Source organism: Gracilinanus agilis, chromosome 3 (genome assembly GCF_016433145.1).
Source record: "Gracilinanus agilis isolate LMUSP501 chromosome 3, AgileGrace, whole genome shotgun sequence".
In the NCBI taxonomy this organism is placed as follows: domain Eukaryota; kingdom Metazoa; phylum Chordata; class Mammalia; order Didelphimorphia; family Didelphidae; genus Gracilinanus; species Gracilinanus agilis.
The window spans coordinates 216011683-216026922 of NC_058132.1; the positions used below are offsets into that span (position 1 = coordinate 216011683).

The 15240-nt window shown below is 37.1% G+C and overlaps 1 protein-coding gene across 1 annotated transcript in view; it reads left to right on the forward strand.

The window, feature by feature from the left end:
• RFTN2 (raftlin family member 2) overlaps window positions 1-15240 on the forward strand; it is an 88513-nt gene that overhangs the window by 20268 nt on the left and 53005 nt on the right. The window contains exons 3-4 of the mRNA XM_044669065.1: window positions 2315-2426; window positions 12513-12813. Of these exons, the coding sequence (XP_044525000.1) occupies window positions 2315-2426; window positions 12513-12813 (413 nt within the window). The remainder of the gene's footprint in view (window positions 1-2314; window positions 2427-12512; window positions 12814-15240) is intronic.

The following is a 15240-nucleotide window of genomic DNA, read 5'->3' on the forward strand; positions in this document are numbered from 1 at the left end:
ATATATATATATATATTACATATATATATGTATGTATGTATGTATGTATGTATCCCTGACAGCTATGTTGAGAGAGGTCTCTGGACTCAGAGGCTGAGAACTAGAGATCACAGATCTCTGCAAGCTTCTGTGGTTCTGTCTGGGAAGTGGGTGGTTGAAGGGTGGTTGAAGAAGAAGAGGGTAGGAATAAGCCTCAATCTATTTCCTGGCTAGACTGAGAGCTAGTGAACCATCGACACTACTGGTGAGAGAGCTGAGAGAATAAAGACCCTCAATATAACTGCAGTAATAGCCTTCCCTATTATCTGGCTTGGCTGTGACCAGGTCCAGCCAGAGATAGAGGGAGAGGTGAAGATCTCAAGTCTCTGCCAGCTTAGTAGCCTCCAGTCCTGATTATTAATTAGTCTAATAGATAATAGAACAATAGGGTTTCCAATCCCCAATCCTTGACTTTGTTATCCTTTCCCTACCTATAAATAAAAGAGTATTCAATAACTAGTACCTTCCTGAGTGGTCTTTCTATCACCGTCCTTGGGAAGGGAGTCAAAATGCAGTCAGATCCTGAACATTATCCAAGGCTGATCAATAGCCCAAAACCAATCTATCCAACCCCAGGTTGGGCCTGGAGATGTTAACCATCTATCTAACCTCTAAAGGGTTCTTACTTGGACAGCTGTTAAAGGAATTTCTAACAGGTTATCAACCAAACTTGTCAGAGAGAAGGGGATAATTTACAGCAGCAGCCAGTGTGATAGGAGTAGGTGTTCCTCCTACCAACTGCAGCTGAGGAGATCATAGACAGATACACAGCATCACCATCATTATACATCTATACATCTCTCTACCCCATTATTTCTTTAACAATTTCCAAACCATTGTTACTATCCCCAAACTTTCAGTAGAGTTTCTACCATCCCCACCTATTGAAATCTCTCCTTTCCTTCAAAGGTCAACTCAGGGACCATGTTCTTCAAAAAGCTTTCCTTGATCTTATCCCATTCTCTGCTGGATCTTCCTTTGTAAAATTTCTCATAGAACTCTACTTGGTAATTATCACATTCTAATTCATATTATTATTATTTATGTGTCATCTTCCAGACTAAATTTTGTTCCTTGAGAAATGGGAATGTGGCTTATTTTATCTGTGTAACTCCAATGGGCCAATCAAAATATCTTACTCTTTGTAAGAACCTAATAAATGTTCAGAATTGAGTTGAATTAAATAATAGCAACTGAAATTAGCATTAAATTATAAAATGTGCTCATTGGATTAGTGAGAAATTTCTAATTTTTTGCAAGTATAGATTAAATCCTGAAGTTTATTGGCTTGTTTTCCCCAACTTAGGTTCTAAAAATTAGCCATCAGGTTTTTTTAAATGATTTATTTTAAAAACAATAGCTTAAATTCTTTTTGTCAGTACATAGGAGTAACAGTCTCCATATTAAAAAAAATTAAGTGTTTAATAAGTCTTTTAACCACAATTCCCTTGATTTCATCTGAAAACCCATGGCAAACCCTTCATATTTGGCTTAGAGTTGGGTCAACAACGTGTTTAGCCCAAAATGGTCCTAGTGGCCCTGGCCAACATTCTTAAGCAGCCAAGCAATAGAAAAGAAAGAAGGAAAAGAAGAAAATAGGGAGAGAGAAAAAAGCAAAAAATCTAGCAATATTTTTGTCAAAGACCTTTATGAACTAAAATGAGGTATATTTTTAAGAAATATCTCTTACCAAATTATTTTTCTACTTTTCCACAATTATACTTTAGCTTCCAATAAAATACTGGATTCTAATATATGTGTAGTAATTCAAGCATTACTAAGCAAATATGACACTGTAGCAATGTTTGTGTCCTAATTACAAATCTGATCAGCCATGTATAAATAATTTTTCCATTCTAATCTCAAATAATTTATTTCCCCATAAATTCTTCCTCTGTACCCAAGTAGTATTTTATTTATGCTTTTAATCCATTTTGTTATATGAAGGTTACATATCAGTCTTGAAATTTATGTCAGAGTTATTTGATTTTCTTCAAATAAAAAAATTTTAGATACGAAATCAGCTTTCATTAGTATTTAGAAAGGCTTGACCATTATTATAATGTGTTTTCAAGATGTTTCTAATAAGAGTGTGGAGCCATCAAATCTTATATACAATTATGGAAAAACTGTCACCAAAGTTTTATCTACAGATTAATCTACAGATAACACCTAGGAATGTAATAATTTATCTATAAATATAAACATTTTGTTGGACAAATGTTAGGTGAAAGTCAGCAATAGAACTCTAACCAAGATCTTTTCTCTGTCACAGCCAGACACAGACAACACCCAAAGGACAAGGTCGGCCCAGGCTTGTAATTGAGGAATGTCCCTTGACGTATGAAACTCTAACAAATGAAGGAGCAAAAGGATTGATAGAAAAGGTACTGCCATTTGTCTTGGCCATTTCTATTCTACTGCGATTTTTTTCTAATTAAAAAAAAAAAGGAAAGAGTAACCTCAATTACAATAAAACCTCTGAATAACAAATAATATTTCCAAACCCTAGTTTGTTGTTTTATTATTTTAAGCATTATTCACAATAAAAAATTTTAAAGCTTGAAATGTTCTTGGGGTTTAATGTAAAGAGAGTTAGTCTGTCGTGGACATCTACATGCCACATGAGATATTACACCATTGCCTTCTCATGCTTTACGGTGTCCTGGGTCCTAGAATACTATAAGAGTAGAGCCTGGGTTTTTCTACCATGCTGGGAAGGCTCTAAGCATAATCTCAGTGACAGATCTCTCTGCTTTTTTTTTTCTTTTTTAAAAAAGTTAAAACCCTTAACTTCTGTCTTAGAATTAAGACTAAGCATCAGTTCTAAGGCAGAAGAGTAGTAAGGGCTAGGCAATTGGGGTTAAGTGACTTGCCCAGAGTCACACAGCTAGGATGTATCTGAGGCCAGATCTGAATCCAGGTGTTCTTGACTCCAGACCTGGCTTTCTGTCCATTGAGCCACCTACCTGTCTGTCTTACAGCTTTCTGAAGACTGACCTAATTTATTACAGAAACTCATCAACAATGGCTAGTCACTTGGCCATGGCAAACCATGAAACAAGAAAAAATATTAAATACTCTTCGGGGGGTTTTTTGTGATTTTTTTTTCACTTTTGCTGTTGTATTACCCTGTCTAGATCACTCTCCCAGTTCCCTCACAGTTTGGGTCCCCAAATGACAGCGAATTCCTCTAATTCTCTGGGTAATTTTGAAGGTTTGTGGTATCTTATACTCCATCACAAGTCCCCATCCAGTGTGACTCCCTCCAGTCCTAGATATAGCAAGGACAGAACTTATAAAAATATCCCCCAAGATGTTGACTCTAAACAATCACTCTATTACAAATATTAATAATATGGAAATAGGTCTTGATCAGTGATACCAGTGGAATTGCTCGTTGGCTCCAGAAGGGGGAAGGGAGGAGGAGAAGGAAAGAACATGAATCATGTAACCATGGAAAATATTCTAAATTAATTTATTTTTTAAAAATATCCCCCAAACTGGAGGTCCACCCTCAGACCCAGTGAAGAGCAGGCTCACGCTTAAAGGATAGAAAGAGGTAGTCAGGCACACATTTTAAGAATAAATATAGGACTCATAAGGATTGAGGAATAGGAGAGTATATAACTCATAAGTAAAAAAGTTGCACTTCTAAATAACAGCTGTTTGTAAAGCAGAAAAAATAAAGAATAAATTTAGGGGCAGTTAAGTGACTCAGGAGATAGAAAACCAGGCCTAGAGATGGGAGGTCCTGGGTTCTAATCTGACACTTCCTAACCACCTGGCCCTGGACAGATCGTTTAACCTCCATTGTCCAGCCCTCTCTTGCACCTTAGAGTTGATACTTAGTATTGACTCTAAGACAGAAGGTAAGGATTTTAAAAAAATAAACAATTTTTAAGTTAAAAAAAATTAGTATATCTCATGATTCCTGCCCCTGGGAAGCCTTTTATTTTTGCTTTGGGAGTCGTTTCTTCAGTAGCTGGGCTGGCTCCTTGCCAGATTCCATGTTTAGGCTACTAGGAGAGTCTACTACTAGACTGGGTTAAGCAGGTCACTCCTTAGCCTGGCTCCTCACCAGCCTAAGCTACTGCTGCCACCAGATCCAGTGGTCTCTGCTTCCAACTCAGGTTGCTTTGGGACCTTTCAAGGGTTCTCCCAACCTGTCAGTGTTCACAAGGTGATAATTTGGTCATTTCTATCTCCAGATACTAGTTCTCCTATGATCAAAAAAGAATAAACACAAAAGAGATCCAAGAAATCTAGGCTCACAGCAGCAGGGTGGAGGATAGAACAATCCATTCTTGAAAGTCAACAAGGAAGAAAGTGAGAGGTCTTCCACTTGAATCTTGTAGGTACCCTTAGTTAATCAGAAGACTCTTCATCACTCCAATAAGAATCCATGACCAGAATTGGGCTCATTGAGTCTCTACATATTGAATTGAAAGAAGGCAGGGATTATTGCATATGTCATCTGTCTAACCCACCAGCAAGAGCAAATACTTTCATTCCTTGAGAACTAGGCTTTCATTGGCCAACCTCCCCATTAAACAGCAATGGCAGCAAAATAGCCAGAAAGGGGGCAGAGGATACTAAGAATCATATAGTTTTCAAATAACAACTTAACTGTTGTTACTCTAAATGTGAGATGCTTTCTCAGGGTTTTGTGAATAAACATACTATTTTAAGAATTAAATATCAGTTGTGACATTCTCACTATAACAAAAATCAAAAGAAAATGGACCTGGGTTCAAATCTGGCCTCAGGTACTTCCTAGCTGTGTGACCCTGGGCAAGTCACTTAACCCCCATTGCCAACCCCTTACCACTCTTCTGCCTTGGAATCAATATAAAGTATTAATTCTAAGAGAGAAGGTAAGGGTTTGGGTTTGGGGTGATTTTTTTAAAGAAGAAAAATAATGGAAATTGTGGCTAAATGAAAGGATGGCTTACAAGTTCTCCATAGAGAAGCAAATAAAGGTGTAGACAAAATTGGTTTTATCATGCATCCAAATACAGCAAGAAGTAACACTTTATAGTCTACTTGTTCGTCTCCTATTTCATTGGTCTTGATAAGTATTTATAAAAGGGCCATTTAAAAGATTATTGCAAATCATGCACCAAAATATATTGCCCAGGAGGTAGAGAAATTCTGCAAAGAATTTGATAATACCCATTAAATAAAATCAACATTGTAATGAGGGTTTATGACTGAATCTGTAATGGAGGTTGGTAAAGCTTTAAGCAGTCAGGAAGCCAATATAGATTAGTCACGAGCTGTAGACTGGAGGTACTGGATGTAGGAATGACAAGTACCCAGTGCCTAAGCCAGCCAAGGGATTGATGTAATTTCCCTTGGTAAGAACTAAAACCCCTTCAAGATGATTTCCCTTCAGCCTCTGACCTGGCTGAGGAAGTAACTCCTATTGGTTGGTGGTGAGATTAGACAGAAAGGGATGTATGGTGCTTCCCGTCTAAACAGTAATGGAGTTACTTTGTCTCTCTCTTAGAATCTTGAACAGCTGTCACTATTTAGATCTAAGATGAAGGTAGGACACACTAGTTCATAAATTAAACTAAGGATTTATTGAACAGATTAGTTTGGGAAAAGGGATTGGAGAGTAGGTTAGGAAACTATGAAACTAGTCTATTAATGCCTTCTAAATCTAAGTTCAGGATGTTGATGAACTCCTTGCAATGATCTTCAGCTGTCCCAAGGGACCAGCCCTGAGACAGAAATAAAATGATCTCTTTTTTTTTTTAAACCCTTGTACTTCGGTGTATTTTTCTCATAGGTGGAGGAGTGGTAAGGGTGGGCAATGGGGGTCAAGTGTCTTGCCCAGGGTCACACAGCTGGAAGTGGCTGAGGCCGGGTTTGAACCTAGGACCTCCTGTCTCTAGGCCTGGCTCTCACTCCACTGAGCTACCCAGCTGCCCTAAAATGATCTCTTGATGATAAATATAAAGCAATCTCTTGATAGGGAATAATTGGTATATTAGATTGATGTTCCTATTTGGTCAGCAAAGATCTTTAAAACCTGCCTGGCCTAGGAAACTAAAATCCCACGTTCTACCTCCCTCAACCACCCAGTTCCCACCCAAGGGGTAGAAGTGAAGGTGAGAAGAGAAGTAGGGAAAAAGAACCCATCCCTGGGTCTCCAGGGCTCTATATACCCTGGTCCAACTGCCAGTTGGTACTTGCCCTATGGCTCATGCCACGGTCAACATTCCAACCAAGGCAACTGACAGGTTGCCCCAAGAAAATATGGCAGTATTATTTCTATATTACAACATAGACTTTACTTTAATATGCAATGACCTTAATACAAAAGTGACATAGAGGAGAATAGAGAAAATTCTGTTGGAAAACATATTTCAGGAGTAAGGTATTGGTCACTATGTTGGGGTCAATAGTGTGTTGGACTGTGGCTGATCAGACCAATACAAGCTTGGAAGGCTCTATCACAGACAGGTTGGGCAAAAATAGCTCGTATGAACATTTTGGCTGGGGATGTCTCTAAATCTGTGAATCTCTCATTTCTTTGAATGACTGCAATTCTTCTTTGCTCATAGAGAGCACAGAACCATCTTTGATTCTGGTATGCCAAGCAGGACAGTCTTATGCCAGCATGTCCTATTTCTCACAATCAATACTAAAGTTCTTCAAAGAGACCATTAGAGTGTCTTTGTATTGTGTGGACTTTCTGTAAAATATTTTTTTAGACAAATATATATTTGGCATTTGAACTAGATGACCAGCCCATTTGAGTTGGGCTCTCTGCAATAGTCTGAATGGTTGAGAGTTCAACTTGAAAAAGGACCTCAGTGCCTGGTACCTTATCTTGCCAGGTGATCTTCAGAATCTTCCTAAGACAATTTAAATAGAAGTGATTGGTAGACAGAAAAATCTACATAAGGTTTTTGCTTTCTAGGTGAGAAAGAAATGTGACATTTTTCCTTTAATTTTGTCAGTGTTTCTATTATTCCCTTAATTTAGAAGAAGATAAGTAAAAGCTTTATGGTATGTGTGTAAAGCCAATGGTGGCAACTCATGAATAAAGATGCAATAGCTATCAGCACATATGTTTCTACTGTGGATATGACTTATGTTTACAAATATTTGGGAACTACTTTAGATTGATACATGAAACACATAGAATTAAACATTATAAGTAAAAAAACTCATGAAGATTTACTCAGATCATGTTTGCAAATTTTTAAATATTAGGAGAAAATCTCCATTTAAACAAAAATTACTTTGAATTTTTAAAATTTAACTCATAATATATTCCTAGTAGAACAGACTTGGAGAACTATTTTTGTCTCTAACTTCCTGAACATGGTTAAAGACATATTGAAACAGGAAATGATTGTTATTTCAGCGTTTATAATAAAGTGGTTGTCCCAGAAAGAAAGATGTTTCAGGAAGCAAAGTACATAAAATATTTGAAAATTACAATATGTACGGACTAATAGTCATGGATAAGAGCCATTTAATCTTATGAGAACTACACTGAATAAGCCATTCAATGTAAGACAATTGGATTATAAAGATAAGATTTAACTTTACACTTATACCAATTAATTTTGAAAGTGAGAACAAAATAATTATCCAGAATTTTTCAATAAAACAAAACTACAGGAATTACAAAATAAAATTATAAGAAAATACCAATGTCCTTTATTTTAAAACTGAAAGGAATTAGCAATGTTTATTTATTTATATCCAAAGTAAAACAACCCAACCCTTTTGTATTTTGTCATTAAAAGTTATGAACTTAACATTCAAAAATACACAAAAATTGATGTCTCCCCACTTACAGCATGCCATTTCTCTACCTCATTCCTCATTTTCTGTCCCCTCCCCACCTATTTTAGAAACATTTATTAGGAGAGAAAAAGCTGTGTGAATTGTCCTTTTTCAAAATTATGTTGCATCAACCATAATTCTTTTTCCTTCCCATTTATTCCGTCTTTTCTTTTCTCCAATTTTTCTTCTTTCATTGTCTTCTCCAGTTTTGCCTTCTTTATTCTCTCCCTATCAATCTCAGCTGCTTTCCTCTTTCCCCTACACATTTTTCATTTCTAAAAGACTGATAGACCCACTATCCTTTGTACTGTGTAGGTCGTATCTAGAATATTGTGTTCAGTTCTGGGCACCTCACTTTATGAAGATCATTGATAATCTGGAAATTGTTCAGAGGGCAATAAGGATGAGAGACCATCTTTGGGAGGCAGCTTAGGATAGTAATTTGGACTTGAAGTCAAAAAGACCTAAATTTAAATCTACCCTTGGATACTTACTAAATAGAAAGAGAAATCACCAAAACTAGTGAAAAGTGGATAAGGAAATGGAAAATCTTTTCATTCCAGCAAAGACTTTAAGGAAGGAAGAGACTTTAACAAATAGTCATAGTGGGGAAAGAAGTTCATTCTAGGAATGGGAAACCAATATAAAGAAAAGTGTGGAAACAAGGGTTGACAGTAAAAGAACAAAAAGCAAAAGTAATTAAGTGGTCTCATATTCCTGGAACATGGAGTATGTGAAAAAAGAATAGTATGAAATAATGCTGGAAAGGTAGGTTGAGGTGGGGGTAATTATGTGGCTCAGTGGATTGAGAGCCAGGCCTAGAGAAGGGAGGTCCTGGGTTCAAATTTGTCATCAGACATATCATAGCTGTGTGACCCTGGGCAAGTCACTTGACCCCCATTGCCTAGCCCTTATTGCTCTTCTGCCTTAGAGCCAATACTCAGTATTGATTCCAGGATGGAAGGTAAGGGAGGGAAGAAAGAAAGAAAGAAAGAAAGAGAGAGAGAGAGGGGGGGGGGGGAAGGGAGGATGGAGCCAGAGAGTGGTGATCCTTAGTTGCCAAAATAAGTAATTTATACTTGATTCAATAGTTATTAGAGAGCCATTGAAGGATTTTGAGCAGGGAAGTGACAAGATCCACAACTTATTACCTATATGGCCTTGGATAAATCACTTCAATTTCCCATTTCTAACTCCCTCCCACAAATGTTAGCACTCTCCTTCTGAATACTTACTACCCTATATTTTTTCTTTCTATTATGTGCCTCTATTTCCTCAACTATAAAATGGGGGTAATAATAGCACCTTCCTCTCAGAGTTGTTGTGAAGATTAAATGATATATTTGGTAGTTTTTTGTTTTTACTTTTTGCAAACCCTTATCTTCCATCTTAGAATGTGTGTCATTAGAATACTGTGTGTCAGTTCCAAGACAGAAAAATGGTAAGGTCCAGGCAATGGGGTTAAGTGACTTGCCCAGGGTCAAACAGCTAAGAAATATCTGAGTTCAGATTTGAACCCATGATCTCCCACCTCTAGGTTTGCCTCTCAATCCAATGAGCCACCTAGCTGTCCCCCAAATGATATATTTGTAAAGTACTTATCACAGTGTCTAAACCATTATAGGTGCTATATGAATCCTATCTAATATTGTCTTCTTTATCATCATCATCATCATCATCATCATTACTACTCTTATTATTATTATCTATACCTATTTATGTACATTTTATCTCCCTTGATACAAGGCAAGCTCTTGAAGGTAGAGACTATTCAATTTTTTTCTTTGTAGGTGCTTAGTAAATATTGATCAAAAATAAAAACGATACATTAGGATGGTTATTCCAACAGCAACGAGAAAGATAGATTGGAAAGGGAAGAGATTGCTCGTAGGAAGGTTAGTTATGATGCTATTACAACAGTCTATGTAGGAAGAAATGAAGACCTGAACTAGGCCTCTTACATGCAGTGAAACTCAATGAATAAGGAGAATTCTTTCAGAGGTAGACTTATTAATTAATATATGGCCATTGATTGAATGTTGGGATGTGAGGGAAGAAAAAGTCAGAGGTGACTTTGAGGTTTTAAGCTTGGCTGACTGGCTAGGTGGAGGCACCATCAACGGGAAAAGGGGAAAAGATCAGGAGTTTTTTAGTGGGTAAGTGATCAGTCCTAAACATATTGGAGTTTGAGACTCCAATAGAAATTCCAGATGGCGCTAACTAATAAGGTAATTAGATGTACAAGATTAGATCTCTGAGGGGAAGCTAAGAAAAATAAAGCCTAAGGAGTCATCTGTGAGGAAGTGATCACTAAAGCCATGGAAGTGGGGTGAAAGTAGCAAAATACTTAGTATAGAAAGTGAAAAGGAACATGTATGGACAGAAACTTTAGGTCCACATTCAAGAATTAAGTACAAGAGACAGAGTATTATCAGTCAGAAAGCTAAAATAAGAATCATTAGAATACATCAAAAGAGCCAAGAAGGACAAAAAAGAGAGTTAAACTTGGTGATAAAGGAGGTCATTAATGGAGAGTAGCTTCATTAAAATTGGGGGAGGGGGAGAAATTACAAGGGATTAAAGAGGAGGCAAGTGTTAAGGACATAGAATCTTGTGGGGTTGGTATGGTTAAGGAAAGAGTGGTTCGGTTGGGTTTTTTTTTTAAACCTTTACCTTCCGTCTTGGAGTCAATACTGTGTATTGGCTCCAAGGCAGAAGAGTGGTAAGGGTAGGCAATGGGGGTCAAGTGACTTGCCCAGGGTCACACAGCTGGGAAGTGACTGAGGCCAGATTTGAACCTAGGACCTCCCGTCTCCAGGCCTGACTCTCAATCCACTGAGCTACCCAGCTGCCCCCATGTTTGGGTTTTTTAAATTAATTTTTTAGGTTAGAATAGCCCTGGGCATATTTATAATATATAGATATGAATCAGTAAAATGGGAGACAATGAAGATACATGTGAGAGAGAGAGAAAAGGAGAATAATTGCTGGATCTAAATAATCCACGTTAGAAGGTTTAAAAAAGAGAAGTTGAGAAAAATCCAAATTAGAAGACTTGAATCTCTTCATTAAAATAGGAGTCAAGATCAGCTGCTGAAAATGAAAAGAGTGGGTGAATAGTGTTGAAGCCATGAGGAAAGAAGAGAAGATTTGGAACACCTGTTGTGGGGAATATATAATAAGGAATGAATAAAAAGATCTTCATGCTAGCCACAAAGACATACTAGAGGTTAGGTAGAATAGCTTTGTAATAGATGTGGTCTTCTGAGTTTTCTCTAGCAGCATTTACTATTTGGGAACAGAAACAAATTAAAACTTAACAAACATTTATTAAGTATCTACCATATGCCAGGGACTAGGAATACAAAGGCAAAAACCAACAATCCCTGTCCCCAAGGAGTTTACATTAGAGTGGGAATACTACACATGCACAAACAAGTAAATACTGCATAATTTGAGGGAGGAGAGACACTAACAATTATCATGGAAGTTTTCCATGTAACACATAGCACTTAGTCTGGACCTTGAAGGAAATCAGTGATTCTAAAAAATGGAAGTGAGGAGGAAATGTTTTCCAGGCATGAGGGAGGGAAGACAACTTATGAAAAGGCAGAGGTAGAGGACAGAATACCCAACTTGGAAAGCATCAGATTGACCATTTGGCTGGAATATAACATGTATAAAGAGTAAAATGTAATCAGTCTGGAATTAGATTATGAAGATTAAATACTAAATGAATTTTCATATGTTGTCCTAGAAATGATAAAGAACTACTGAAAATTCTTGAGTGATATTATCAGAATTGTGCTTTAGGATGTTTCAGTAGCTTATGTGGAAGATGGATTGGAGAAGGGAGAATTTGGAATCAGGGAGATCAATTAAGAGACTATTGCAATAATTCAGGTGAGAAAGTTAATGAATTCTGATGGCATCTATGTGAGCAGAGAGCAGTAGAACTAGAACTGGCAAGAGTACATATGTGCGATGAGGGAGAATGAAGAATTGGGCATGACTCCAAAGTTATAGAGTTTGGGTGGGGAAGATGGGAAGAAGGGAGGCCAAGTGTTCTAAGTGTGGAAGAAGGATCAGTATTAAAATAACTAACCCTTGAGTTAAAACTAGGTAGGGAAGTAAGAACAGAAATAGAAAACAGCTGGGTAGCTCAGTGGATTGAGAGCCAGGCCAAGAGACAGGAGGTCCTAGGTTCAAATCTGGCCTCAAACACTTCCCAGCTGTGTGACCCTGGGCAAGTCACTTGACCCCCATTGCCCACCCTTACCACTCTTCTGCCTTGTATTGACTCCAAGATGGAAGGTAAGGGTTTAAAAAAAAAACAATATGAGATACCCTCTTACAAAGAAAATACAGAGTACTTTGGCCAAGATATAATAGCTGAGACAGTTATTTGGCAGAGATATTCAATTACTAATAACAATCAATTAAGTCTGATCTATCCCATGATAATCTCCAATTTTATTAATAAATAATTTTGTAATTATATATTATTAAAAATTAATAATCTATTTAAATGATTTTTATTATTGATAATAGTAATTAGAAATCATTTATTAATAAAATTACTCAAGAATTCATAAGCAAAATGAAAACTGAGCTTCACTTGTATGCTTATCCTTCATTATTCATTTCATTTTTAAATGCAGATAAACGAAGCTGCTAAAAGAGGAATGAAATTTGTTGGATTTGTAACACAACATTGTCCTCAGACTAAAGTTTGCAATGGCACCAGCCCCGATGGAGATGTAGAATCAGAGTCAAGCCTGTACAGAATTCAAGAACACCAGAGACACAACTCAGAGGAAAACTGTAAAACTTGGAATGAAGGAACTTTGAGTGGTCAGTCTTCTGAAAGTGGAATTGAAGAAGAAATTCATCATGAAAGTGGGCTCTGGCAAATGGGAAGAGAAGGAAGTCCTATTCCCTCCAAATCAAGAAAAGGAGAAGGTAAAAAAAAAAGAAAAAAAAAGGGAGAAAAGGAGAATTAGGACATATTCCTAACTTAATAGACAAACATGACTTTTTGAAAGAGGGAGGAAGTAAATGGATCCAAAAATGAATTTTGAAAGATTTTTTTAAAGAATTGGCCATTTACATAGCATTTCATATACAAACTTTCATTTTGTCCTCACCCCATTCCAAAAAGATAAGCACTACTGATCTGATAATCCCCAACTGAAAGATGAAAAAAATTAGGCTGCATGATTAAATAACTCATCTATGGTGACCCAGCTAGTAAATGTAAGAAGCAAGACTCAACCCCAGGCCTCTATTGACTCTAACACTACCCTTCCAATAGCACAAAGTAGTTTTTAAATACTCAGACCTGAGAGGAACCTTTAAAAATATGTGAGGCGGGGAAGTTAGGTGGCTCAGTGGATCAAGAGCCAGGTCCAGAGACGGGAGGTCCTGGGCTCAAATCTGACCTCAGACACTTCCTAGCTCTATGACTCTGGACAAGTCACTTAACCCCCACTGCCTAGCCCTTACCGCTCTTCTGCCTTGGAACCAATACATAGGTTTGATTCTAAGACAGAAGGTTAGAATTTTATTAAAAATATAATCACCCTCCCTATTTTACATACAATATGAGAAAATTAAAGCTTGAGAAATGTCTTTGCCAGAGATCCTAGAGAAAGGGGCCTCCTGACTTTCACCACATCACAATATAAACCTTTGAGTGTTTGGGGTTTTTTTCTTATTGCAATCAAACCAAAATCTCTTTATTATGCTATTTTCAGAGTAGCATCATTTGTAAGTACACAGAATGGCCAGCTGTGACCCATGTAAAATAATTATGATTCAAAATTTCACTAATTTAATTATAACTTATATAACCAGTACCCCCAAAAAAGATGAATGAAATGACCCCTTTTAAAGTAAATTTAGGTTTGTCACTCATGTTGAATCTTGTAAAGTCAATTTTTTTAAAAAACTGGTTTGACTTCACAAAGATCTTTTTTAACTTAAAAGTCCCAGATTTTAAGGAAATCTTGAAGCATCAAGCTGCATCAGAAGAATGAAGTACATTTTTAAAATATCTATATGGCTAAGAAAATAGAAATAATAGGATAAATACTGTTATTTTAAGCTAAAATTATAATATCTGTTTATAAGTATTTGCATTTAAGATGCATTTGCACAGACAGTAGGAATTATAGTAAAAATGTAAAAATTGCGAAAAAAAATTGTAATTCATGCACCAATTAACACAGTTGATGCATTTGTTCCTTTTAACCATTCTTGCTGCAAGAGGGAGAATAACTGTGGAAAGTAGGCAGGAAGGGCAGCTAGGTAGTACAGTAGATAAAGTACCAGGCCTGGAGTTAGGAAGACCTGGATTCAAATCTGGCCTCAAACACTTCCTCAGTGGATGACCCTGAGCTAATTAACCCTGTTTACCTTGCCACTCTCCTGTTTTAGAATGGATATTAAAAGAGAAGACAAGGGTTTTGTTTTGTTTTTAATCTTACCTTCCACCTTAGAATCAATACTATTTATTGGTTCCAAAGCAGAAGAGAGGTAACTAGGCAGTGGGGGGAAAATGATTTGTCTAGGATCACATTGCAAGGAAATGTCTGTAGCCAGAACTGAACCGAGGTCCTACCAACTCCCAGGCCTGGCTCTCAATCCCCTGAGCCATCTAGCTGCCCCCAAAGGTAACAGTTTTAAAGAAAAAAAAAAGTAGATAAAAATTCTGCCTTCCCTCTCCAGGAAAGTTTAGCTTCCTATAGGTACTTGACTCTATGCATGTGTGCCAAATGAAAAGGAGTAAGAAAATGTATTGCAGAAAAGGGGAAAAGGCAGAAGGAAATGAAGAAGATTAGAATCCAAAGAAGGAACTAATCAGGGAAATTACCCCTCAGGGGTCCAATCTCAATGAGGTCATATGGGGGAGAAATTCAAATCATGCCAAATTTACCAGATTTTTCCAAGCTGAAACTAAAGCAATTTCAGTACTGCAGTGAAATTTTAGAATATCTGTGCTGTCTATTTCAGCCATTAATTACTTAATATTTCTTTGATGACGTTATGATGGGGGTCCCTACAGAATGGAAGGATAGAGAAGGCAAGAGTAACTAGCATTTATGAAGTACCCACCATGTGGCAGGTATCATTCTCAGCGCTTTACAGATAAGAGAAGAAGAGAACCTATAATGGAATCCTACAGTCATTTTGAGTGTGTCATTTATGCTTTTATGGATCTGTGACCTCATTAATGGAGATATTCCCACTAACAGGGAAGCTCACAACAGTATTCTGTAACTCAGTGCCATACCAGAAGAACATTTATAGCTAAAATATGAGACTTGGTTACAAAAAGAAGCTTGGGAGGGGGGCAGCAAGATGGCTTAGTGGATGGCCAGGCCTAGA